Below are 26651 nucleotides of genomic sequence, written 5' to 3'. Positions count from 1 at the left end.
ATCCCATCTCTACTAAAAATACAAAAATTAGCCGGGCATGGTGGTACACTCCTGTAATCCCAGCTACTCAGGAGGCTGAAGCAAGAGAATCTCCTGAACCCAGGAGGCAGAGGTTGCGGTGAGCCAAGATCACTCCACAGCACTCCAGCCTGGGTGATGGAGCAAGGCTCCATTTAAAAATAATAATAATAAATTAAATTAAACCAAATTATACTCTTTATTTTGAGGTAATTGTAGATTCACAGGCAATTGTAAAAAATAAAACAGAGAGATTCCATATACCTCTTACCCAGTTTCCCCCAGTGATAATATCTTGCAAAACTATAGTACAATATCACAACTAGGATAATAAGATGTTTACAGTCAAGATACAGAACACTTCCATCACCATAAAGATCCCTCAAGTGTTGTCCCTTTATAGCCACACCTACTTCTCTCCCCGTCCCACCCCCTAGAAATCACTAATATGATGTTCTCCATTTCTACAGTTTTTTTCATTTCCAGAGTGTTGTATAAATGGGATCATACCATATATAACCTTTGGGGGTTGGCCCTTCTCACTCAGTACAATTTTTTGGGATTCATTCAAGTTGTAGTGTGTATCACTAGCTTTTTTATTTTTATTGCTGAATATTTATTATTATTTCATGATATGGATGCACCAGAGTTTGACCATTCACCCGTTGAAGGACATGATATCTCAGTCTATTATAAATAAAGTTGATAAAAAAAAACATTCATGTATAGGTTTTTGTATAAACATAAGCTTTTATTTCTCTGGGATAAGTGACCATGAGTACTCTGGGTAGGTCATATGGTAGTTGCACGTTTAGTGTATTTTTTTTCAGAGTATAAGCATGATCCAGCTTTTCCTCATCCTCACTAGCATTTGGTATTGTCACTTTTTTATTTTAATCATTCTGATGGGTATGTAGTAATATCTCATTGTGGTTTTAATTTGTACTTCCCTAATTGCTAATGATGCAGATTATCTTTTCATATTTTATTTACCATCTCTTTTCTTTTAGTGAAATTTTCCTTACATTTGTATTCATTTTTAATTGGACTGTTCACTCTTTTATTATTGAGTTTTGGGGGCTCTACATATATTCTAGATACTAGTCGTTTGTCAGATATGTTGTTTGTAAACATTTTCTCCTACCTTGGAGATTGTTTTTCCATCTTCTTCATAGAGTCTCTTCCAGAGCAGAAGTTCTGAATTTTGATGAAATTCGGTTTATTGGTTTTTCTTTATATGGACTGCGCTTTTGGTGTGAAGTCTAGGAACTCTTCGCCTAGCCCTAGGTTCTGAAGATTTTCTGCTGTGTTTTATCCTCAAAGTATTATAGTTTTATGTTTTACAGTTAAGTCTGTGATCCAGTTTTAGTTAATCTTTGTAAAAGTATCAGATGTGTATCAGAGTTTGGAGGTTTTGTTTGATAGTTTTTTGGGGGATGTGTTTTGTCTCCAGATGTCCAACTGGCCCAGTGTTATTTGTTGAAAAGGCTACCTTTCCTCCATGAATCGTTTTTGCACCCTGTCAAAAATCAGTTGAGCATATTTGTATGCATCTATTTTGGGGTTCTTTATTCTATTCTACTAATTTTTGTGTCTGTTCCTCTACCAACACTCCACAATTTTGATTACTATAGCTATATAATAAGTCTTCAAATCATGTAGGCTGATTCTTCCCACTTTGTTCTTCTACAAAATTGTTTTAGGTATTCTAATCTGCCTTTGAATATAAAATTTAGAATAACCTAAACCTGCAAATATTATTGCTGGGAGTTTCATAGGAATTGCATTATATTTGTATATCAATGTGGGATGGGGAAAATTGACATCTTCTGTTGGTCTAAAATTACCTTTTTTGTGTGTGTCTCTGCCAGGCTTTGGTATCAGGATGATGCTGGCCTCATAAAATGAGGATCTCCTAATAAATCTACTGAGTTTTTTATTTCAGTCATTGCATTTTTTAATTCTAAATTTTGCCATTTGACTCTTCTTTATATTGATTCTTTATGTCTTCCTTTTATTTTCTGAGACTATTTTTTCATCTACAGACGTGCTCATTGAAGCATTTTTGTCATGGCTGCTTTAAAATTTCAGCAAATAATTCTAACATTCCTGTCATCTTGATGGTGGCATATGTTGATTGTCTTTTTTCACTCAGTTTGAGACCTTCCTGGTTCTTGGAATGACAAGTGATTTTCTATTGAAACCTGAACATTTTCATATTCTATTCTAAGATTCTGTGGCTTATTTAAACCTTCAACTTTAGCTGGCTCTCTCTGACACTGCTCTAGCGGGGGAAGAAGGGATGCAGCCTCACCATGGAAAGATGGAGGTAGAAGCCAAGGTTCATCACTCAGCCTCTGTGGACAGCAGAGGAGTAGGAGGGTTCCTTATTACTGCTGAGTTCCAGCTTCTCACATGGTCTCCATTGATACCACAGTGGAGGTGGCCTTATTACTGCTGGATGGTGGTGAAAGTCATGTCTCACTGCAGGCTTCCTCATGTCTCTCTGCAGGCCTCCTCAGATATCACCAACTATGGAGAGGTAGGGCATCTCTTCCTGCTGGGTAGGTGAAAATCCAGACTCGCCACATAGTCTCTACTAATACCAGGGTGAGGAGAAGACCACATTACCACCAGGTGGAGATGAAAGCCAGGCGTTCTAACTCAGCTTCTCTGACAACATCCCTACAGCAGGGTTGAGGGCACAGTGTTACAAGGGAGGCAAGGGTAGAAATCTAAGCTCTCCATTCAGTCTTTTCTGGCTGGATGGGAGTGGAACCACAATTTTCTGTGGTGTTCAGATGGAGTAGCAGGATTATTGCCTAAGTTTTCTGCCTAGCTATGCTGATCTTTTCCTTATCCTGAGGCTAGAAAGAGCAAGCTTTAGTTGGGGGTGGGTGTGGGTGTGTGTGTGTGTGTGTGTGTGTGTGTGTGTGTGTGTGTGTGTAAGCTTTTTGATGCTTCCATGCTTCCAGCTTTTTTCTGCTCCAAGTCTGGAATATATGAAGCAAAAAGAAAACCCAGAGAACTTAATCACCATGTCCTTCCTCAGGCGCCAAGGTCCCTAGCCTGCTGACCTCCTCTTCTTCACTTCTCAGACTCTTCTTATGGGGATGTGTGTGTGTGTGTGTGTGTGTGTGTGTAGTTGTCCCTCGGTATCTGCTGGGGATTGGTTCCAAGACCCCCAGAGATACCAAAATCCACAGATGCTCAAGGCTCTTATATAAAATTGTGGAGTATTTGCATACAATCTATGCACATCCTCTCATATGCTCTAAATCTTTTCTAGATTACTTAGAATAACTAATACAGTGTAAACGTTATGTAAATAGTTGTTACACTATATTTTTATTGGTATTATTTTTATTGCTGTGTTGTTATTTTTATTGTTTTTTCCCAAGTATTTTCAATCCAGGGTTGGTTGAATCTATAGATATGGAACCCACAGATATGGAGGGCAAACTGTATATATCATGCACAGGAGTTTTAGTTTTACTTAGTGGGAGAAATAGAAAAAGTATGTCTACCTCCATTTTCCCAGAAGCAGAATTTGTTTCTTTTTGATGTCAGTATTTCTCCTAGCAGCTCCTTCACATTTTTTAAATATTTCTAATACATTTTAACCTACTGAATAGAGGGATTTTGTTAGAACTGAAATCTAAGAATAGTGAATGAGGACCTAAGGGATCTCGTTACTGAATTTTTGAGCTTTAGTTAATTGATATGTTTCTTTTCACTGACACCTTAGCCTTTAGAGAAATGAGGTACTTTTATGTTTTTCCTTTGTGTGATATATATTACTAATTCTATAAATATTGTTTGGGTGTTTTGCACTGTGATAGTGTATTGAGGGTGATTTTCAACCTTTCATTTGTTTTCTTTTACAGTCAAGTGAAAGACAATCTGTTGGAAAATACGATTTTCAATACATTCTTTTAGGATTTCAAATAATTTTAAGTCTCAGAAAGCACAGGATTATAATCTGGGACACATGTTTCTTTGACAGGCAATGAAAACTCACAGTATATTATTGGGTTTAGTTCTATTTCTTATAGGCTTGTTGTTGGCATTATTGTTTGTTAAAAATGATATTTTTCATTTCTAAAAACTATGTCTCCAACTGCATTTTTTAATTTGCAAGGAGAACTATTTTTCCTTATTTTTAATTTCTAATTATCTCAAAATATGTTTAGCTTTACAGTTTAATATTATCATATCTCTAGAAAGTTGTAACTACCTAGATCTGAAATATAATTCCATCCAGAAAAAAGAAATGTATCACAAAAGGCAAGTTCTTCAGTTCTACATTTGTCTCCTGTGACCTCAGGTACTCTAAATACTACTTCCTAGGTTCTATTGTTAAACTGTTGCCATGATGTTTATTTGCTCACTTCTTAAGAGTATTTCCAACAGAGGAAAATGATACCCATAGCTGTAGACTCCTGGGAAACTAGAACAAATAGTTTGGCATATAGCCGTCATTTGATGAGATGGCTCACATTTGAGCCAAGGTGCTCTACATGTCATGAGGCAGAACTGCACATGTTAAACAGACCCTTCCAAAATTGCTAAGGCAGATTCTGTTTCTTCTGCGAAAAAGACTAATTCCAGGGTCAATAGGAAGCAAAAATGTACTTTTTCCACTCTGAATTCTACAATGGTAGAGAAGCTTTCTCATTTTTATTGCCAGTTCCTTCTATTCTCACAGCACTTACCAGTGCCTGGCACAGAATAATATAAAAGGAATTCTGTAAATAGTCATTGAGTATTGAAAGAATATAGTAATCATCACTATGATTGCTTATTAAAACTTTTTATTATTGGCCTATCATTGAGTTCAGGAGTAGAAATGTCTGCTTATTGGTCACACTCCATCCCTGGTTTAATGTGGCTCAACGTAACACAGGCTTTATTTTCTCCAGTCCCAGAAAATACTATATGAAATTATTATTACTTTCTGTATACATTTTAGCCCAGAAAACCTGGCCACCGTGGAACAATATGAAATGATGGTGATGATAATTTGCTATCAAAGTGACTTTTGGATAATAACAAGGAAAATACCACCTCTTAGCTTTGGAAATCCATCATTCATCATTGCCAGATATTGCTGAGTTGGTGGTTATTTTCTCAATTTCTCAAACATGCTAAGGTTTTTCCCCTCTCAACTCAGGGCCTTTGCATACTGTTTCTGCCTACAGCACTTTTTTCCCCATTTTTAAAATGATTTTCCCGTGTCTATTTGGAGTTTTTTAGCTTAAATATCTCCAGAGAAATGGTCTCTGTTTACCTTATTTAAAGTGGGTTCCCCGGCTCCCTATCTCAAACTAGAGTTTCTTTACTTCCTAGCACTTATGACAATTAGTAAGTCTTTGTTTACTTGGTTTTGTTAGCTTGCCTCGCTAGATAATAAATACCTGCCTGAACCATATCTGTTGTACTTACTGTTATATACTGAACATATCCACTATTACATCAAAATAATAGATAACTGCTTTTAAAAGTGCTCTGATTATATTTGAAGTTGACATACAGTCAAACATTTATTAAACAATTATTTATTAAGCATGTACCAGATACAAAGCCTTGTGTTAGGAACAGGAATTCCAGAAATTAAAATTTCAGGCTCTGCACTCAATGAACTTGGAGAGTATGATGGGGAAGACAGACCGTTAAAATGCAATTAATTATTTCATTTGACAATAGTATTGCATGCTGCTGTATTCCGAGCCCTATGCTATGTGCTGACACAGACACTGAACTTATGATACTTAGAGTCTGATAAGCAATGCAGAAAAGTAAATAATTACAATATAGTGAGATAAATCCTATGGTAAGGTTAAGCTTAGGGTTCTATGGGAAAACAAATTCATGTTATGTGTGGAAGTTGGAGATGAAAGTGCTTTGAAGAAAAAAAAATTACGGAAAGGTTGTGACATAGTGTATACTTGTTTAAAACCAGATAGAATCAGGCTGCCTAGTTTAGACTCCCGGTTCTTCCACTTAATAGTTATGTGGTCTTGCACAAGTTACTTAACCTTACTAAGATTCAGGTTTTTTGTCTGTAAAATGCTTACCTCAGAGAACTGCTGTGGGATAAAACAAGGTAATACGTATAAAATACTTAGTATTTACAGTACCTGACCATACTAAGCACTTGTAATGAATGATGATCATCTTCACAGGTCACCTTATATGTAATGACAAACTTTGCTTTGCCAGCAGCCTTCTCCCAAATGTTCTTTCCAAATCAGTCCCTAGCACTCTGATAGTCTCCCTCTATCCAAAATATAAATGCCAATCATGTAAATGCTCACATGCACAGTGCTTTTGGGAAGAAAGTAAACATGGGAAACTTTCACCCCCAAGAACCCCCCAAAACAATTAAGACTTAAAGCAACTGAAGATATGTGATTATATTAGAAATTGTTTCTAGAACCCCAAGTTGAGGAAAACATGGATGAAGTATTTTTTTTTTTTGATACATGATAAGGTCTGTGCTTATAGCTTCTGTTTTCTCTGTGATAAAGGATGTGAGAGGGAGGTAGAAAGTGATATCATGGAAAGTGTGAAGATATTCAAAGATAGATACAAAGGTGTCATCTTTGCTCTTTGTTGTCATTTCTGGCCATTGCTCTCCCTTTTCTCTAAAATCCTCCAGCTCTCTTCAAGCACATGCTGTCAAAATATACTGCTTACCCCTACTTTTCCTTACTGCAGTCATGTATAGATCCTCTGTGTCATTCCTTGAAAATTTTAGCAACTTGGCTCTTTTTGTCTCCCTACCACTATTCTAGTGATCATTCTTTGTGATTTTAGCGTCCACATAGACCATTCATCCAGCCTAATGATCTGTCATTTTCTTGAACTTCACTCATTCAGTAGCACATCACCTCAACTATTACCAATTACTACTTCACCTCCAAAATCTCAATTTCAGTCATCTCAATCTCTGATCTATGTCTCCTATTTTTCCATGTCAGTTCCTCTAGTACCCTGAATTCAACAGTTCTAAAACTCCACCAGGTCCTCCAATCCATTTATCTTATTACCCTTTTTCCATTAATCCCATCCCTCATGTTCTCACTTCTGTTCAAACTGAGCTTCACACTCCATAGTCTGTCTATCTCCTCAAACCTCTTGCAGTCAATCTCCACCCTTCATAGCGACCACTGTTATAATTCCTATCATTGGAGTTAATTTTTCTGGTTGAGATTCATCCATATATTAGTTCATTCTTATTGCTGAATGGTATTCCATTGTAAAAATATGTCATAATTTATTTATCCATTCTTCTATTGATAGGCATTGGGTTACTCTAATTTGGGACTAGTAATAAAGCTACTGGCAGAAAGATAATTATAGCCAAAATGGTAAAACATGAGAGAATCCATAAGTAGGAAATCTTTTTGTAGATATACATTTTTATTTGTTCTGAGTAAACTAAAAGTAGAATTGCTAAGTCTTAGGGTATGTGTATGTTTAACCATATAAGAAGGTGTCAAACAGTTTTCCAAAAGGTCTGACCTTTTTTACACACCCTCCAGCAAAGCATGTGAGTCCCAGTGGCTTTATAACCTTCCCAGTCAGCCTTTTTAATTTTAGCTATATAGTATATGTAAATTGGGTTTAGTTTGCACTTCCCTGATGTGCCATTCCTAACTTTTTTATGAAATATCTATTCAAATATTTTGTACATGTTTTAAGTTGGGTTGTCTTCTTGTTGAATTGTAAGATACATATACATTCTGGGTACAAGTTCTTTGTCACAGATATATATTGCAAGTATTTTCTTCTAATATGTGGCTTGCCTTTTCATTTATTTAATGAAATCTTTCAAAGAGCAGTTTTACATTATGATGACATACAATTATCAATTTTTTGTTCTATGGCTAGTGCTTTTTGTGTCATCTCTAAGACATTTTGTCCACCCCAAGGTCATAAAGCTAGTCTTCTTGATTTCTTCTGGAAAGTTCATACTTATAGATTTTCAGTCTAGTTTTATCATTCATCTCAAATTATATGTGTGTAGTATGATATAAAGGTTGAGTAGTTTTTTCACATAAGTGTATTTAGTTGCTCCAGCACCATTTGTTGGAAAATAATTTCATCAGTGGCCTCGATGCCTTTTTTGAAAATCAATTGAGGGTCTACTTCTGTGCTCTGTATTTTGTTCCATTGGTCTATTTACTCTTATACTAATATTACACTGCCTTGATTATTGTAGCATTATAGCAGGAATGCTCAACAGCAGTACTATTGACATTGTGGATGAGATAATTATTTATTATAGGGGGACTACCATATAGGAATTTTAGGATGAAGTATAGGATGTTTAGTAGCACCCTTGCCTGCTGTCTACTAGATACCAGTAGCACACCCCAGTCATGACCATTTAAAATGTCTCTAGACATTGTCAAAGGTCCACTTGAGGGGGAAGGAGCAAAACTTTCCTCAGTTGAGAACCACTTCTTTATAGTGAAATAAGATAGTGTGTAGCCTCTAATTTTGTTTTGATTCAAGATAGTTTTGCTTATTCTAGGTATTTTTACTTTTTCCTATAAATAAATCTGCCTGGTTTTGAGTAGGATTGTGGTGAATTTGTAGATAAATTTAGACAGACTTGATAACAATTCTAATTGCATTAATAAAATTGAGTCTTGCAGTCCATGAAATCCATGAACATAGCTCATCTCTTCTCCTCTTTCCCCCACCCTTTATTTTGGTTGGGTTTTGTTTGTTTGTTTGTTTGTTTAATTTCTCTCAGCGGCATTTTCTAGTTTTCAATGCAGAAGTCTCGCATGTCTTTGTTAAATGACTCCTAAGTAATTTGTATTTTGTAATGCTTTATGAATGAATTTATTTAAATTTCATTTTCGATTGTTTGTTGCTTATATGTTGAAATACAAATGATTTTTCTATATTGACCTTGTATTCTAAGAACTTATTAAATTTTCTCATTAGTTCCAGGAGTTATTTTATATATTCCTTATGATTTTCTAGGTATATAATTATGTCATCTGCAAATAAAGAGAATGTAATGCCTGTCTTTCCAGCCAATGTGGCTTTTACTTTTTTGTTGGCCTCAGTGAACTTTCTAGGAGTACTTCCAGTGCAATTGGGGAATAGAAGTAGTATGAGTAACCCTCTTTGCCTTCTACCTTTTGGGGATGTATTTACTATTTCACCATTAACTATGCTGCTAGCTAGGGAATTCGGGTAGGTGCCCTCTATCAGATTGAAGAAGTTTCCTCTCATTCCTAGTTTGCTGAGAATTTTTATGAATGTGCATAGAATATTGTCAAATAGTTTTTCTAAATCTATTTTGATGATCATATCGCTTTCCTCTTTTTTGTCAATATAGTGAAATTCACTAATTTTGCATTCCATGGATAACCCTCATTTGGTAATGATGTGTTATTTTTATAAATTGCTGGATTTTATTTGCTAATACAGATTGAGTGCTCGTTATCTAAAATGCTTGGAACTAGAAGTGTGGTGGATTTTAATTTTTTTTGAACTTTTGGAATATTTGCATATACATAATGAGTTATTGGGATTGGGACTCAAGTTTAAGCATGAAATTCATTTATGTTTGATAAACACCTTATGCACATAGCCTAAAGGTAATTTTAATGTAATATTTTTAAATAATTTTGTGCATGAAACAAAGTTTGTGTACACTGAACCATCAAAAAGCAAAAGTGTCATTATCTCAGTCAACTGTGTGGACAATCTATGGTGGTTTGGTCATCACTACCATTCCTGAGTCTGAATTTATATGCTACTCATAAGCAATCATTTTCTTGTACTTATTCACACTTAACTACTTAAAAGTAAAATATATGACAGATAACATTAACACAATGAAAAAGTAACGTGTTTAAGGTAGTGAACCAGTACAGTAGCATCACCAGAGTACCTGTATCAGCTGTCAGACAACAGCAACAGCAAACAAAGGCAGACTTTCAGTCTTCATGTCAGTGCTCAAAAGTTTCCAATTTTGCAGCATTTCAGATTTTGGATTTGTGGATTAGAGATGCTTAACCTGTATTTTGTGAAGGATTTTTGTGTAATGTCGGTGAGAGATATGGGGCTATAAATTTCTTTGCTTGTAATGTGTTGTTGGGTTTTGGAATCATAGTTATGCTGGCCTTATAAAACATGGCGGGGAGTGTTTTCTGCACTTCTATATTTTGAAAAAGGTTGTATATGATTGTTCTTTTTTAAATGTTTGACAAAAAAAATTATATCTGAACCTAGAGTTTTTTGTGGGAAACTTGTTAATTATAAATTACATTTTATTAATGTGTAGAGGTTTTCATATTTTATTGTCTTTTGTGTCAGTTTTGGAAAGTAGTTTCTTTTAAGAAATTGGTCCATTTTACCTAAGTTGTTGAATTTATTAGTATGAAGTTATTTGTAATATTCTCCTGTTATTCTTAAGGCCTGTGGTATTTGTAATGATATCCTGTTTTGCATTCATGATATTATTAATTTTTGTTTTCCCGTTTTTTCTTCATTGTTCTTGCTAGGAGCTTATCAATTTTCTTAACATTTTCCAAAGCAACTTGTCTGTGTTTTCTCTATTTTTTTTGCTTACTATTTCATCAGTTTATTTTCTTTTTATTAGATTCTTCTTCAGGATAAATTTGCTCATCTTCTATCTTGTTAAGGTGGAAACTGAAGTCATTGATTTTAAACCTTTCCCCTTTTCTGATATAGCATTTAAAATTATAAATTGGCCGAGCATGGTGGTTCACTGCCTGTAATCCCAGAACTTTGGGAAGCCAAAGTAGGAGGATTTCTTAAGGCCAGGAGTCAAGACCAGCCTGGGCAACAAATCAAGACCCCCCATCTCTACAAAAAAAAAAAATTAAAATTAAATAAAATTATAAATTTTCTTCCAAACGCTCTTTTAACTGCATTTAACAAATTCAGTATGCTGTATTTTCATTTTGATGTCATTCAAAATTTTTTTTTTTAACTTCTCTTTAGATTTTTTTCTTTGATCTGTGGTTTATTTAGTACAGTGTTTTCATTTTTTCTTTAATTTTCAGTTATTTGGAGCTTTTCTAGATATTGTAATTGATTTCTAATGTAAATGTGTTTTGGTCAGAGAACATACTCTGTACGATTTAAATCTTATGAAATTCATTAACACTTCTTTTATGGCTCAGCATAAGATTTTTATGGTGTACTTGGGGAAAGACTGTATTATTATTGTTGGATATAAATTATTACTGTTCTATAAATATCAACTAGATTGATGTAGCTGATAGCATTGTTCAAATATTCTGTACTCTTACTGATACTTCTTTTCTTTTTTTTTTTTTTTTTTTTTCTGAGACAGAGTCTCACTCTGTCTTCCAGGCTGGAGTGCAGTGGTGCGATCTCGGCTCACTGCAAGCGCCGCCTCCCCAGTTCACGCCATTCTCCTGCCTCAGCCTCCAGAGTAGCTGGGACTACAGGTGCCAGCCACCACGCCCGGCTAATTTTTTATATTTTTTTAGTAGAGACGGGGTTTCGCGGTGTTAGCCAGGATGGTCTCGATCTCCTGACCTCGTAATCCACCCGCTTTGGCCTCCCAAAGTGCTGGGCTTACAGGCATGAGCCACCGCGTTCGGCCTCTTACTGACACTTTTGTCCAGTTGTTCTGTTACTAAGAAAGGATGTTACAATATGCAGCTAGGATTGTGGATTTGTCCGTTTCTATCTTTAGTTCTGTGTTTGCCTTATGTATTTTGAAGGTCTGTTATTAGGTTCATACATCTATATAATTTTTGTGCCTTCCTGATGAATTGGCCTATCATTATGAAATGTTGTATTTTATCTCTAGTAATACTCCATTTCTTAAAGTCCAATATTAATAGCACTCTAATAAATTTGTCTGATATTAATATACATAGTCAAAAACTTCATCTGATATTAATGTAGTCAAATAAATTTCTCAAGCTTTTCCATTCTTAGGTCTTCAGCCCGTGTATATTTGCAGTTGGGTCTTACTTAGTATCCATTCCAGCAAGTGCTAAGTCAGAAACTGTGGAGGGTCTGAGATTTTGCCCTACTTGCAAGCTAATAATTTAGTTTACCATGATTTCACTCAGTACCAATGAGATAGTTGTTAATTCATGTTGCCTGTTTTGAAATATTAAACAACAAATAACTTTTGTTTCCTTGTTTTCACGAGTGTCTGCTATATGACATAAATGTTTAGTGTCTTTTTTGATAACTCAGATACAAGATATTACCGAACGACTTCAAATACTTTAATTAGAGGAAGGCTTATATACTTATGATTTAACAAATTCCCCTGAGCATCTAGGCAGCCATGGATTTCTCAAACCAACTCTCAGATATACAATTTTGTCTAGAGTTAGCTCCATATCAGCCATATTAAAGGACAGACCATCAAAGCATTTGCCCAGGATACAAATCTGTAAGGATCACTGAAATATCACTAACATAAATCAGTTATACATACCAGCTGACTAAGATTCCTTCCTTACCTAACTAGATAAATGTAAATTGTTCTCATTACCAGTGAAGTAGATAGTGCTCTAAAAGAAAAATACAATAGTACAAAAATAATCCCTGGAACAGACATCTCTGTTTTAAATAATGTCATAGGTATAAGTTGTTTTATGCAGTTACATGCCGCAACATCAGCCATGAGACATAAAGACGAGTTGCCTAAGTTGGCAGTTGCAGTGCACTGATACTCAGAAACTGAATAATGCATGACGTAGTGCTATTTACTAGGAAGATTTTAATATCATAAAACTAATTTCTAAAATCAAAAAAAGTTTTATTCTTCAGAAAAACATACATAATAAATGGACGTAATCCTTTTAAAATAACATAGAGAAGAAAGTAAACAATTTTTGTTAAAAAACATTTCTCCCCATCTCTACTAAATAAATGTTAACTGGTTTTTAATATACTGACTTAAAGTTATTATTCTGGTCATTTGCTTCTCTATAACAAACCACCCTAAAATTTAGTAGCTTAAAACAGTTTATTAAAAATCTGTGTTGAATGGCTGAGCTGGTTTATTCTCCCTTGGAAGTCTCATGCTATTGCACTCAGATTTGTGCTGTGGTTGGTGTTATCTGAAGATTCCACTTCGCTGGACATCCAAGATAGTTTCTTCAGTCACATGTCTTGTGCTAGGCTGAGAAGGCTAGAACAGTTGGAACCAAGCTAGTTATCTCTCTCCAATGCTGTCTTGCCTGTTAGCTAGCTTGGGCTTCTTTTCAGCATGGTGATCTCAAAGGCACTAAAATTCTTACATGGGGTTGGGCTTTTCTTGGAGTGAGCATTCCAGAAGTCCAAGTTGTAAGCCGCAAAATTCTAGCATGGTAAGTCACACAGTATCACTTCCATAACATTCTGTTGGTAATAAGAAAGTCACAGGGCCACACTGATTAAAGGGGAGGGGACTACATAATCCTGCTTCATTGGACATTATGTTTGGAGACTGACTATGACTACCACAGGAGTGCTTGACATGTGATTTTATCTGCTTGACACATTATTTTAATCTCAAGAGCATATGAATGTAGAATTTGGAACTTTTTAAGTTGACTCTGTCAGCTTCTGCTAAGCAAGCTGTGCCTCCTTCCTCCCAACAGAAAGTAGAATACTTTATTATGACTCTCTATTTAATCTCTTTTGTTTTCTCTGTCTTCAAAGACTACATTAAGTACATTCACATTGTTGTGTAACCATCATCATTATCCATCTCTGAAACTTCATCTTGCCCAACTGAAATTCTGTACCCATTAAGCACTAACTCCCCATCCTTCCCTCCCCACCAGCTGGTAACCCCCATTCTACTGTCTCTATGAATTTGAATACTGTAGGTACCTCATTTAAAGTGAAATCTTACAACATTTGTCCTTTTGAGACTGGCTTATTTCACTTAGCAGAATGTTTTCAAGGTTCATTTATGTGTAGCATGTGCCAGAATTTTCTTCCTTTTTAGACTGAAAAAAATTCCATTGTATGTCTATGCCACATTTTGTTTATCCATTCATCCATTTATGAACACTTGGATTGCTTCCACCTTTTGGCTATTATGAATAATGTTACTATGAAAATGGATATAAAAATATCTGTTTGAGTCCCTGTTTTCACTTCTTTGGGATATAGTCCTCAAAGTGAAACTCTTTTATCATATGGTAATTCTATGTTTAATTTTTTGAAGAATCAGCATACCAATTTCCACAGCTGCTGCACCATGTTACATTTCTACTAGCAATGCATAAGAGTTCCAGTTTCTCTACATCCTTACCAACAGTTTCTATTTTTTATTTTGTTTTGTTTTTTAAATAATAGTCATCCTAATTGGTGTGGTGTGGCATTTCATTGTGGTTTTAATTTGCATTTTCTTAATGATTAATGATGTTGAACATCTTTTCATGTGTTTGTTTGTATTTGTATATCTTCTTTAGAGAAATTTCTATTCAAGTCTTTTGCCCATATTTTTAAATCAGGTTGTTTTGTTGTTGTTGAGTTGTTGAAGTTCTTGATATCAATCCTTATCAGATATGTAATAGGAAATATTTTCTCTCATTTCCTGTGTGGCCATTTTACTCTGTCGATAGTGTCCTTGGATCCACAAAAGTTTTTAATTTTGATGAAGTTCAACTTATCTATTTTTCCTTTTGTTTGTGCTTTTAGTGTGATATCAAGAAATTATTGTCAAACCTAATGTCATGAAGCTTTTTCTGTATGTTCTCTTCTGAGTTTTTAGTTCTTCTATTTGGATATTTGATTCACTTTGGGGTAATTTTTATATGTGCTGTAAGGGTAAGAGTCCAACTATATTGTTTTGCAGTATCCAACACCATTTTCTATAAAGATTGTCCTTTTCTCATTAGATGGTTTTGGCATCCTTGTGGAAAATCATTTGACCATATATAAGAGGGTTTATTTATGGGCTCTCTATTCATTCCATTAGTCTGTGTGTCCATCTTTATGCCAGTACCACACTGCTTTGATTACCATAAATTTGTAGTAAGTTTTGAAATAAGGAAGGGTGAAACATTCCGTTTTGGGTTTTTTTTTCCCCAATATTATTTTGGCTATTCAGGGTTCCTTGACATTGTATGTAAATTTTAAAGTGGATTTTTCTATTTCTGCAAAGAAAAAAAAAGTCATTGGGATTTGAGGGATTGAATAGATTGAAGGTAGCTTTGAGTAGTGTTGTCTTCTTAACGATATCTTCTTTGAATTCATGAGCATGGTAGGTCTTTACATTTATTTGCATCTTTTTAAAATTATTTCAGTCATGTTTTACAGTTTTTGGTGTATAAGTCTTTTGCCTCCTTGGTTAAGTTTATTCCTAAGCATTTCTGTGCTGTTGTAAATTGAGATTGTTTATTTCCTTTCTGGATTGTTCATTGTTAAGTGTATAGAAATGCAACTGGTTTATATGTGTTGATTTTGTATCCTGCAACTTTGCTGAATTCATTTATTAGTGATGGTTTTAGGTGGAATCTTTAGGGTTTTCTAAATATAAGATTATGTCATCTGGACTAGAGTTAATTTTACTTTTTCCTTTCTAGTCCGATGCCTCTTTTTTTTTTCTTGCCTACTTGCTCTGGCTACAACGTCTAATATTATGTTGAATCAAATGGTAAAAGCAACTTCTTACCTTGACCTGGGGAGATTCTTGAAGGAGATTGTTTTGGGAGCTAAAAATCTTCTCCCCCACCTCTGGTGCTACATCACTACATTCTACCTATCTCATATGTTGGACCACTTGGAGATCTATAGTCCTCTATCACCCGAAAGTATATATAGTTCCCTTAATCGGAGCTATTTAGAGTAGAATAATGTTCTAGCCAGGAGAGGTCTTTAGAAAGATGGTTAATAGTAACCTATGGCACTAAAAATTCTAAAAGAGTTCTTACCAACCATCTCCTAACCCCATGCATTCTAAGGAGTTCCCTTTGGAGGTTTCTCTACCAGTGATTCGTAGGCTCATCTTTTTTTTTTTTTTTTCATTTTCCAGCAAATAATTATTGAATCATACACACATACATGCGCGAACACACACATACACACACGCACACACACACACAGAGTCTTCCAAGGACAAAATCAATTTTTGAGACAGTACAGCTTAAACTAGAGAACATAAATTTCAAGTCTCTGGGGGCAATCAGAAATAAATGAAATAAGAAAGTTAAGAAAAACAGGGAATGGCAGGGATTGGGGCAGGTGTTTGGAGCTATGTGTGATTAAGAATCCAGATTTGCCAGATCTTCCAAATTTTGAAGAGAAACTGGAAATTCACATTTTTATGTAAATTTCCTGAATTTTTAGCACAGTTCCAACTTAAAATGACAGCCAATTTTAAACTTGTGGTCCAAAAGAAAAATAAAAATGTACAGATTTTATTGAATGCCTCATAATTTTCAAAGCTACTTCTTTCACTAATGAATTCATTCTTCATATTACAGAAAATGGCATAGCTTTCTTAGAAAAGGTTTTTTCCACAGGACAGTTTGCGAGTGGGAATAGGTATGCGGACCTGTCAGAAATTAGGAAGGAACGCATTAGAGAATCTTCTCTTAGTTGCAAGAGACCTGGGTAAAGTTCTGAAATTACCATTTACAAAGAAATAAGTCTTTGGCAAACACCTGTTTTAAAAAATTTTAAATGTGTTGTTTTTAAGTAAAATTTTGAAATATGAAAACACTGTTATATAATAAATGCATCATTTTGAAACTATTTTCTAAACTTACCACCTATTTCTGTTGCATACTTTGTGTTTTAAATATAGAGCTTTTGAGGAAAAACGAAAAGAACAAGAAGAAAAAGAACACCAAATTAGAGAACAAATACTTCAACAAAGAAAACAGAGGTTTGAAGAAGTTACTGAAAAATTCCAGCGTGCCCATATTCCTCTTTCACAGCGGAGGAAAGCAGGTGCCTTAATTTCTAGAACAATATGAGAACAAAAATTGAAGTTTTAATCTCATTTGACTTGGGTAGACAATAAACTCATAAATGAAGAAATGAAGTGGAAACAAACTAAAATGACCAATATGACTTTTGAGTAAAAGCACTTTAACCAAATGAAAAATAGTCATTTGATTTAGGTTTAATTCAGAGAATACTGTTGGCTCTATTACTAAATTCTGAAACTCACGGTTTGAATTGACTTCCAACTGGTTACAATGTTTTGTCTTTTTAAAATTGATTTGGTAAGTAGCTTAGTACAAAGAAAATTTAACATTTGGGTTCAGAAAATTAGTGTCACATTTATTCTAGTATTTTTTAATGGTTTGGTTCAAATTCATATTTGAGAGACTGGCAGAACAAAAAGAAAGTCTACAGAGTAATATAATCCAACAAGATAAAGACTTGGAACCATTTAAGAATTTAAATAAGATTATGGTTGGTTCTTTTGTATTATATCTACATTTTAGTACCTTAAATAGTAAGACAATTAACAATATGTCAAAACTTCATAAAGAAAAGTGATAAGCAAAACCTTTATGTATTCAGCAAACATATGGTGTATTGTGTTGTACTTAGCCTTAGGCTAAGCTGAGATATAGAAAAATCTAATTGCATTCTACCATTAAAGATCTCACAACCTATTTTGGAGATTAGAGTGGTATAAGCAATGTCAATAATGTAATGATAATTGCTATGGTAGCAGAGTGTGTAAAGTGCCATGAGAGCACAGAGGAAAGAACACTAAACCTATGTCAGGACCTCAAGGACATCATTCTTGGAAAAATGACTTAAGTCAGATCTTAACAAATGAGCATATTGCGAAGCAAACAGAAAATAAAAGGACATCCCAGGCAAAAGAACAGCTTGTACAAATAAATTATGTATTTCAGTGTATCTGAAGCATAGGATGGGGAAAAAAAGAAGAAAATGGATATGAAGCTAGAAAAAATAAAGGTAGCCAGTTCTCATAGAACTTTATATGCCATGCCAGGAATTTCATCTTTATGCAAAATACAGTCCACTTACAGTTTTTTTTAACGAGAAAGCAAGCCATTGCTGTGTTAGTAATATTACTGTTAATAAGGGCAGCTAGTAAAACTGTGCAAAATAACAATAGCTTCAACATGATAGGAGTTTATTTTTCTCCTGTATAATATGGAGTCCTGTGGTAGGCAGTCATGAGCTGGTTTGTTGATTATACTGAGTTGAGAGACAGAAGGATCATCTGTCACTCGGCTCAACAGTCTTTAGTATCTGGTTTTTATCCTCACTGTCATGGTCACATGGTAGCTGGCAGAGCTCAACCATCATAGCAGTGTTCTAGGCAAGAAGAAAGGACAGGAAAAAAGGGTGCACCTCTGAGATCTCTGCTTGGCAACTTTATTTGCAAGGGAGTCTGAAAAAAAATAGTTTTTTTTAATGTAGGTATATTGCTACCCCTAACTATATAGGGTCTGTAAGGGAGTCTGAAAAAAAGTTTTTTTAATGTGGGTGTATTGCTACCCCTAACTATATAGGGTCTGTAAGGAAAAGAGAGAAAATGCATATTAGGTGGGGAACTTGGGGTCTCTGTTATATAATTAGATTTGTTAGAAAGATAATTACAGTTACAAGATGGAATATCGATTGAAGAAGAGACTTACTAAAGTAAGTAGACTAGTAGGATACTATTTAAATAATTATGGTAAGAGATGTTAAGCTCCTAAATTAAAGCAGTGCATTGAGTGTAAGAGATAAGAGTTACCATATTCATCCTTTTTTTTCTTTTTCTTTTTCTTTTTTTTTTTTGAGACGGAGTCTTGCTCTTCTCACCTAGACTGGAATGCAGTGGTACGATCTCGGCTCACTGCAACCTCCACCTCCCGGGTTCAAGAGATTCTTCTGCCTCAGCCTCCCAAGTATGTGGGATTACAGGTGCCCTCCACCATGCCCAGTCACCTTTTGTATTTTCAGTAGAGATGGGGTTTCAACATGCTGGCAAAGCTGGTCTTGAACTCCTGACCTCAGGTGATCTGCCCTCCTTGGCTTCCCAAAGTACTGGGATTACAGGCGTGAGCTACTGTGCCCAACCAGAGATACTATATTCAAGAGATATAATCACAGCCAGCTGAGGTGGCTTATGCCTGTAATCCCAGCCCTTTGGGAAGCCGAGGCAGGCGGATGGCTTGAGAGCTCACGAGTTCAAGACCATCCTGGGCAACATGATGAAACTCAATCTCTACAAACAATACAAAAATTAGCCAGGCATGGTGGTGCATGCCTGTAGTCCCAGCTGCTCGGGAGGCTGAAGTGGGAGGATCACTTGAGCCCAGGAAGCGGAGGTTGTAGTGAGCCAAGATCACACCATGGCACTCCAGCCTGGGAAACAGAGTCAGACCTTATCTCAAAAAAATTAAAAAATAGACATAATCAATAGGATTCAGTTACTAATTCGATTGTGGTGAAAGAGGCTGAGCATGGTGGCTCACACCGTAATCCCAGCACTTTGGGAGGCCGAGGCGGGTGGACCACCTGAGGTTGGGAGTTCGAGACCAGCCTGGCCAAAACGGTAAAACCCCATCTCTAATAAAAATACAAAAGTTAGCCAGGCATCGAGGCGGGTGCCTGTAATCCCAACTACTAGGGAGGCTGAGGCAGGAGAATTGCTTAAAAACCCAGGAGGCGAAGGTCATAGTAAGCTGAGGTCGCACCACTGCACTCCAGCCTGAGTGACAGAGCAAGACTCTGCCAAAAAAAAACAAAAAGTGGTGGAAGAGAGGCTAGAAGGAGAACAGTGCCTCTATAAATTAGCAGAAAACCTTATTTTAAACATTCAATAAATACTTTTTAAATTAATTGATTACTTTCATAGATGCATCCTTTATGATGCAAAATATCAGCAGACTATCCTATAGCTTTGCATTCTTCATGTAATCACCAGTTGATTAGGGAAATGGATTGTCTCTAGAGTTCAAGTTTGAACTAAACCTTACATAATAACATACTGTTTTTGTTTAAACATTCTAAATAAATTACAAACATTGTAATAATTGAAAAGTCTGATGACATATTGGTGTTTTAAAGGAGAAAAGAGGAAGATAGTTTGGAAGTACTCACAAAGAGCTAAAGCCAGAAATTCACTCACCCTATTTCTAGGCCTTGAGTTATTTATAGTATATGATACACTACAGATACCATGTATAGATAGTATAGTATATTTATGGTCTATGATGGGAGGAAAATAATGTCTCCATTTGAGGGGGTTGTAGGACAATTAATGTCCTTAAAAGACAGCTATGCTTCAACTTGAACAAGAAAGAGAAGACAGTATTTAGAGGGAAGTAGGGGAAAATAGAGTATGTTGAGTACCAAAGTGCACAGTGGAAGGCTTTGAGAAAGTGGATATATATAGGACATAGGGTTATATTTAACGTTGTATAGGACAGTATATGGATGAGTGTCCATAATAATGTATGACCTTGAGCAAGTTACTTTGCTTCTGTATGCTTTAGTTTCCTCAGTTGTAAAATTCAAATATACCTCATAGGCCATAGCGAGGGTTAAATAGTTTATGTGCATTAAGTGCTTAAAAATAAGGTCTGTAACTTAAGTGCTCAGTAAATGTTAGTTGGTGTTTTTGTATGTTCCCCTTTTCTTCATAGGAATATTTATAAATAGTGTCAGAAATTTATACCACTATGAGATCAAATATAGGGGAGTTTGCATGCGAGGATGAAGAGCCGACATTTCTCAGAGTCTCTTTTTTCCTGATAAATATTCTTAAAATTGGTGATGAAAACTTTGAGGTAACACATTCTCTTTTGGGAATTGAATGTCAAAATTTAAAGTATTTACACTATTCTGAAAATATTTTTTTACAAAATTTTAAAGTAATATTTTATCATTAGCCAATTAAATTATATGTAAAGAGACCATTGAAGATAAAGTGATTCTGCACTATTTGGTCTTTATTATCTCTTTAGTTTTCAGAAAACCAGTTCCTCCATTAGAAGAGGCCCTCAAACAAATTCAGGAATCCAACTTAAAATCAGAAGTAAACCTTCCCTTTTCCCATAGACCAACAATAAACTGGAGGTAAGTAATTTATGATTATTATATACAATTATTACAATAATTGTATAACCATCCAGTTGCTGTGCTTGTCAGCCTTTTCATCAGCTACTCCTCACCTCTGTTTTAGAGTTTATTTTATTTTTACAGTTTAAATTGAGGTAGAGTAGAATGTAAATTGCTCCAAGAATAGGTCAGAATTCCAGTTTGTTGTCTTAAAGTCTTTGGTGTTACAAAATACTATGTATGTTAAATAATTTTTTGTGGAACATATCAAAACACTTTAAATATTGATATTGATATTTTGATTAAAATTGTAATATCTTTACTGAGAAGAGAAAAATTATGTTGAATTGTAATAAATTTAGGTAAAAAGAGTAACTTCATGGTAGAAATGGGTTTTTCCTCACTGAAAATCTATCTTGAATGTCTTGAAAAGATTACAGAGTCTCCTGGTTCTTCTACAGGATGGCATAAGTGAATCATCTAGAAGTAATAGGATAGACCAATCAACCAGTGGGTACCCTCGGACATCCTGTATCTTCCATTTATTTATTCCAAACATTTCTTAACGCTACTACATGTAAAGAAGTAGATCAGGCATTATAAGGGGATATGGAGAAGTATATACTATTGTAAAATATAATCCCCAGTGTATAATCTAAAAGATAAGTGAAATCATGCTTCAGAAATATAGAGTAGTGCCAAATGAGTAATTACAATAATACATAAAATTCATTTATATAAATAACATCTACAATTCAGACAAATTATGTTAATATTTTACCTGTGCATAATGTTATTCCATTTTTAGAATATTTGTGGTCAATAGTTCCCTTGATTAGGACTAAGAACAAGTAAATGTATCCTCTTGATCCTAATTAGAGTTCAGGAAAGACCTCATGGGACAGAGAATTCTTCAGCAAAGCTTTGAAGAAAATAGTAGTTATTTGGAACAAGTGAGTGGATGGCATTTTAGACAGAGAGATGAGCTGTGCAAAAGCCAAGGGCAATCGAAGCCATGATATACTCTAGCAGTAAGAGCATGTGTACATCATAGAATGCAAAATACAGATGGCTTTGCCAGATACAAGATTGGAGAGATAAGTGCATCTGTATGCCAAGAAATATAAACTTTACCTTGAGAGTTTAAGAGGAGTCAATGAATAATTTTAGACAAATTAGTGATAAGGTAAAATTTTCTTTTTATACATATTATTCCAATCCATTGTGAACAATTGTGGATAATGGATTGAAAGGTGGGGATATTTCAATAAATGTAGAAATTATATAGCCTAGAGCTCAAGAGAAACTTAGGCTAAAGGCATTTGAAGCCATGGTAATGCATATGGTCAACTATGGAGAGTATGTGTGTGATGAGCACTGAAGAACAGCAACATTTAAGCAAGTGGAAAAAAAAGAGATGCTTGCAAACAGAATGGCTAGAATGGCTCATATAGGACTAGGAGAGGTCAGTACTATGAAAACTAGGGAAGGATAAATGTTCATGGGAAAAAAAATAGTTGACAGAGATCAAATAACTTCTAAAGAATCAGACATATAATGTCTGTCAGTCAGGATCCTGGCAGGAAACAGGAGGCACACTTAAAAGAGGTGACTGAGAGGTTAAGTAAGGGACTATAAAACCAACAAAAGATGGTAAAGCACCCCCAGAACTGACACAAAGTCAATATTACCAACACAGACCTGAACTGAAAAGAGCTGGACTGTAGAAGAAGGAGGCTGGACAGGTCCTGTGGTCTTAGGGAGAGGAATGTAAGCCACTGCTAAACCAAGCCCAGCAGGGAGGAAGTCAGAGGAATAATTATCAAAAACCACTTTGTTCTGTCACCCTCATTTCTCCTTCTAGTCCCTTCCACTGGCCAAACTCAGCCATAAATCAAAGAGCAAGGGACGATTCAGTCTCTTGGAGCAGAGTCAAGTAGAGAAATGTGGCAAATGAATCTGGAGAGGCAAAGAGAGAATGTCCAACATACAAACAATGTGTCCACTGTATTTCACAACAAAAGAAGTTACTGGTGGCCGGGCGCAGTGGCTCAAGCCTGTAATCCCAGCACTTTGGGAGGTCGAGACGGGGGAATCACGAGGTCAGGAGATCGAGACCATCCTGGCTAACACAGTGAAACCCCGTCTCTACTAAAAAATACAAAAAACTAGCCGGGCAACATGGCGGGCGCCTGTAGTCCCAGCTACTTGGGAGGCTGAGGCAGGAGAATGGCGTAAACCCGGGAGGCGGAGCTTGCAGTGAGCTGAGATCCGGCCACTGCACTCCAGCCTGGGCGGCAGAGCGAGACTCCGTCTCAAAAAAAAATCTACTGTAGGTCAGGCAGGGTGATTCACGCCAGTAATTCCAGCAGTTTGGAAGGCCGAGGTGGAAGCATCACTTGAGCTCAGGAGTTCAAGACCAGACTGGGAAACATGGCAAAACCCCATCCCTACAATTTTTGTCAGACCAATTTTAGTGCAGTGGTGGGAGCAGAAAATAAATTGCGATGAGTTGAAGAGAAATGGAGAGCAAAAAGGATAAGTTTAGTTTGACTGTGAAAGTTAGAGAGTGATAGGACAATAGCCAGAGGAGATGTACGGCCAATATATGGCTTTTCCCTTAAGAGAGATCTTATGATATTTAAATATGAATATTAAAGTGATAAGCAACAGAATTATAGTCTAGAAAGGTAGAGTAGAATTTGAGTAAGTACTTATCCTGTGTTGGACATTGATTAGCATGGATTACACATGTGAATGAGATATGGTCCTCTGCCTAGGAAGGGTTTGCAATTACATTATAATACTGTTTGTTGGTCTTTACAACGTAATACACATGTAATACTGCATAATGGGGATTGTTACAGAAATACTAGCAAAGTAATAAAGAAGTACAGCATTGAAGGTAGAAGGTAGTCTTAGAGAATGAGTTAAGATTTATCAGAGAAGCATGTGTTGGGTTTTAGGCATGTGCAGTGCTACAGTGTTGTGAAAGGCATAGACCCCCGAGGAAATAGAACTTATTCAGAGTGGCAGGGCTATAGGATGTGTTGCTGATGGGACAGGGGATGATCTAGAAATGTTGATTGTGATCAGATGTAAAATGTTTGTATGTCTAGCAAGTGAGTGTGAACTTTATCCTGTAACCAGTGGGGAGCCAATGGAGGTTTCTCAGCAGGGAGTGATAGCATCCTCTTTATTATTTTAGAAAGATAAATGGTGCAAATGTTGGAGAATAGAGAAGATAGAGACAAATTGGAGGCAAGGAGACCAGAGAAGAAATTATTGGAATAACCCAAGGGATAGATCCTTACTGCCTAAACCATAACAGTGCTATTTTGTATAGTGAAGAAAGGATGGATCTGATAATAAAAGGTTTTGAGTAGTGAGAGTATGAGAGAGAAGAAAGAATGAAGATAATGTGCTTTCACAGTGCAGAGAAGTAACATGAAGAAATAAGAGTTTAAGGATATTGATCAACTAGAAGTATAAGAATTGAAGTATAGGCTGGGCATAGTGACCCATACCTGTAATTTCAGTGCTTTGGGAGGCTGAGGAAGGAGAATCGATTAAGACCAGGAGTTCAAGATCAACCTGGACAATATAGCATCTCTACATACACATAAAATGTAAAAATTAGCTGGGCATGCTGGCACACACCTGTAGTTCTAGCTACTCGAGGAGATGAGATAAAAGGATCACTTGAGCCCAGGAGTTGGAGTCGCAATGAGCTATAATCACACCACCGCACTCCAGCCTAGGTAACAGAGTAAAATCCTGTCTCAAAAGAAAAAGGAGAAGGAGAAGGAAAAAGAAAAGAACAAGAAGATGAGGAAGAGGAGGAGGAAGCAGAATTGGAGAATAGACAGAATAGAAGCAGAAAGAAAAGATACTTCATTAAAAGAATAGATGAGTTTGGTATAGGACAGAGGAAATAGAAAAAAGCAAAAAAAAAAATCAAAAGCAACTGATATTTTGAGTCTTGATGATTAAGAGAATGTGATTAACTTTTTTAAAATTCCCTTTGAGCCTTCTGATTTTTTTTTTTCTATCAGTTGTTATACTTCATGCTAATTGGATATTTTAGTCTCACTCTGTTGCCAGGCTGGAGTGCAGTGGTGCGATCTCAGCTCACTGCAACCTCTGCCTCCTGGGTTCAAGCGATTCTCCTGACTCAGCCTCCCAAGTAGCTGGGATTACAGGCACATACCATACCCAGCTAAGTTTTGTATTTTTAGTAGAGATTGGGTTTTACCATTTTGGCCAGGAGGGTCTCGATTTCTTGACCTGGTGATCCACCCACCTCGGCCTCCCAAAGTGCTGGGAATACAGGCCTGAGCCACCGTGCCCGGCCAGATATTTTCAGTTTTGAAAAACTCTTGTAGAATGAAGAAAAGCATAGGCATTTTTCTTGTTCAACAGTGTGCAGTTGCTTGAAGTCTTAGAAGAGTTAAACTGTCAGAACAACTTTGTTTTCCCTGTAGCAAACATGTAGATATGATTACAGCAAGTCTATGCTAGGATCATTAAATAACACACATCATCTTTGTTTTATGAGAAATGATCTTCATTGTGCATTAGAATACCTAGTTTTCGTGTTATTTTAATATGCTATTTTGACTTTGACTTCATGATATCTATGTGTGCATGTTTATATATGTATCACATAAATTCTATGTATTTGGAAAACAAGAATATACAATGTATAGTGAGAACACTATGATTTACTTATTAAAAAGTTAGACTTCTCTCCACAGATACCCAATAGTCTTAAGTAATGTATATGAAAGTGCTTTGTAAACTATGAAATTCTATACAAATATGAGATATTGGAATATTAAGAATCAGGTGTTAGGTTAGTGGGCATATTTTTATTTATTGAAAATTTGATTAAGCTGAAATCATTGATAAACTACTATCATATTAAAAATACATTTTCAGTGGAACGTAAACCTCAATGTATTAAGAAATAAAGTAATGCCATGAAATAAGGGGCTTACAAAGAAGCAGAGGTATATCAGTAAGATTATTCTAATGTGGAAAATGTTAGTGGTAGATAAAAACAAGATGTGGGCGATGTGATCATGTAAAAGAGAAAAAAAAAGTACGATAAAGTACAGGGCATTTAGTGCTGAGGCCCCAAGACAAATCAGAGAATAGTTTCTCATGAACATAGAAGCTGCTTCAGCAAATAATGAGACATAAAAATATTAATAAGGGAGTAAAGTTAAAAATATAAGAAGTAATTAGTCTTCTATCACCACCAAATCCTTATCATAAAACTAATGTGCTTGACCATTCTGGAAGGTGTAAGGTAAAAGGGAGATATATTGTCTCCTGTATTAAATGGTTAAACTTCAATAAAATGATACTGCTAGATATCTATCTCCAATATCCATGTATTTGTGTTGTGGCAGTTGATCCTGAACTACGTGCTACACTGAGAAATCTGGCCAGAGCTGAGCAGTTATCTATTGACCTCTATTTGCCCTTTGAACGCATGCTTTAAACCAGATTGTCCAGCCCATATTCCTGTATCTGTATGAGTAAAAGGATTCTGAGAAGTGAAAATACTCTTAAGAGCCAGAAATAAGAAATGG

The 26651-nt window shown here is 35.7% G+C and overlaps 1 protein-coding gene and 1 long non-coding RNA gene across 6 annotated transcripts in view; one reads left to right on the top strand and one right to left on the bottom strand.

Moving 5' to 3' along the window:
- The window catches only part of CEP126 (centrosomal protein 126), an 81322-nt gene that overhangs the window by 11705 nt on the left and 42966 nt on the right, over positions 1-26651 (top strand). For 4 of the 5 annotated variants that reach the window (XM_003910590.4, XM_017948898.3, XM_009187163.4 and 1 more), the window contains exons 3-4: positions 16814-16959; positions 20958-21069. In XM_003910590.4, coding sequence (XP_003910639.1) covers positions 16814-16959; positions 20958-21069 — 258 coding nt within the window. Of the gene's footprint in view, positions 1-16813; positions 16960-20957; positions 21070-26651 lie in introns of those variants that run through there. The other variant, XM_009187164.2, reaches the window with a different exon arrangement.
- Positions 18307-22839, bottom strand: LOC116269694. The gene is made up of 3 exons (XR_004177390.1): positions 22753-22839; positions 21833-21973; positions 18307-18391 (listed from the first exon to the last, which is right to left on the bottom strand). It is a non-coding gene; the product is annotated as an uncharacterized LOC116269694 (long non-coding RNA).

The sequence above is a fragment of the Papio anubis genome, chromosome 12, assembly GCF_008728515.1.
Source record: "Papio anubis isolate 15944 chromosome 12, Panubis1.0, whole genome shotgun sequence".
Classification (NCBI taxonomy): domain Eukaryota; kingdom Metazoa; phylum Chordata; class Mammalia; order Primates; family Cercopithecidae; genus Papio; species Papio anubis.
This window is presented reverse-complemented; position numbering and strand designations above follow the sequence as displayed.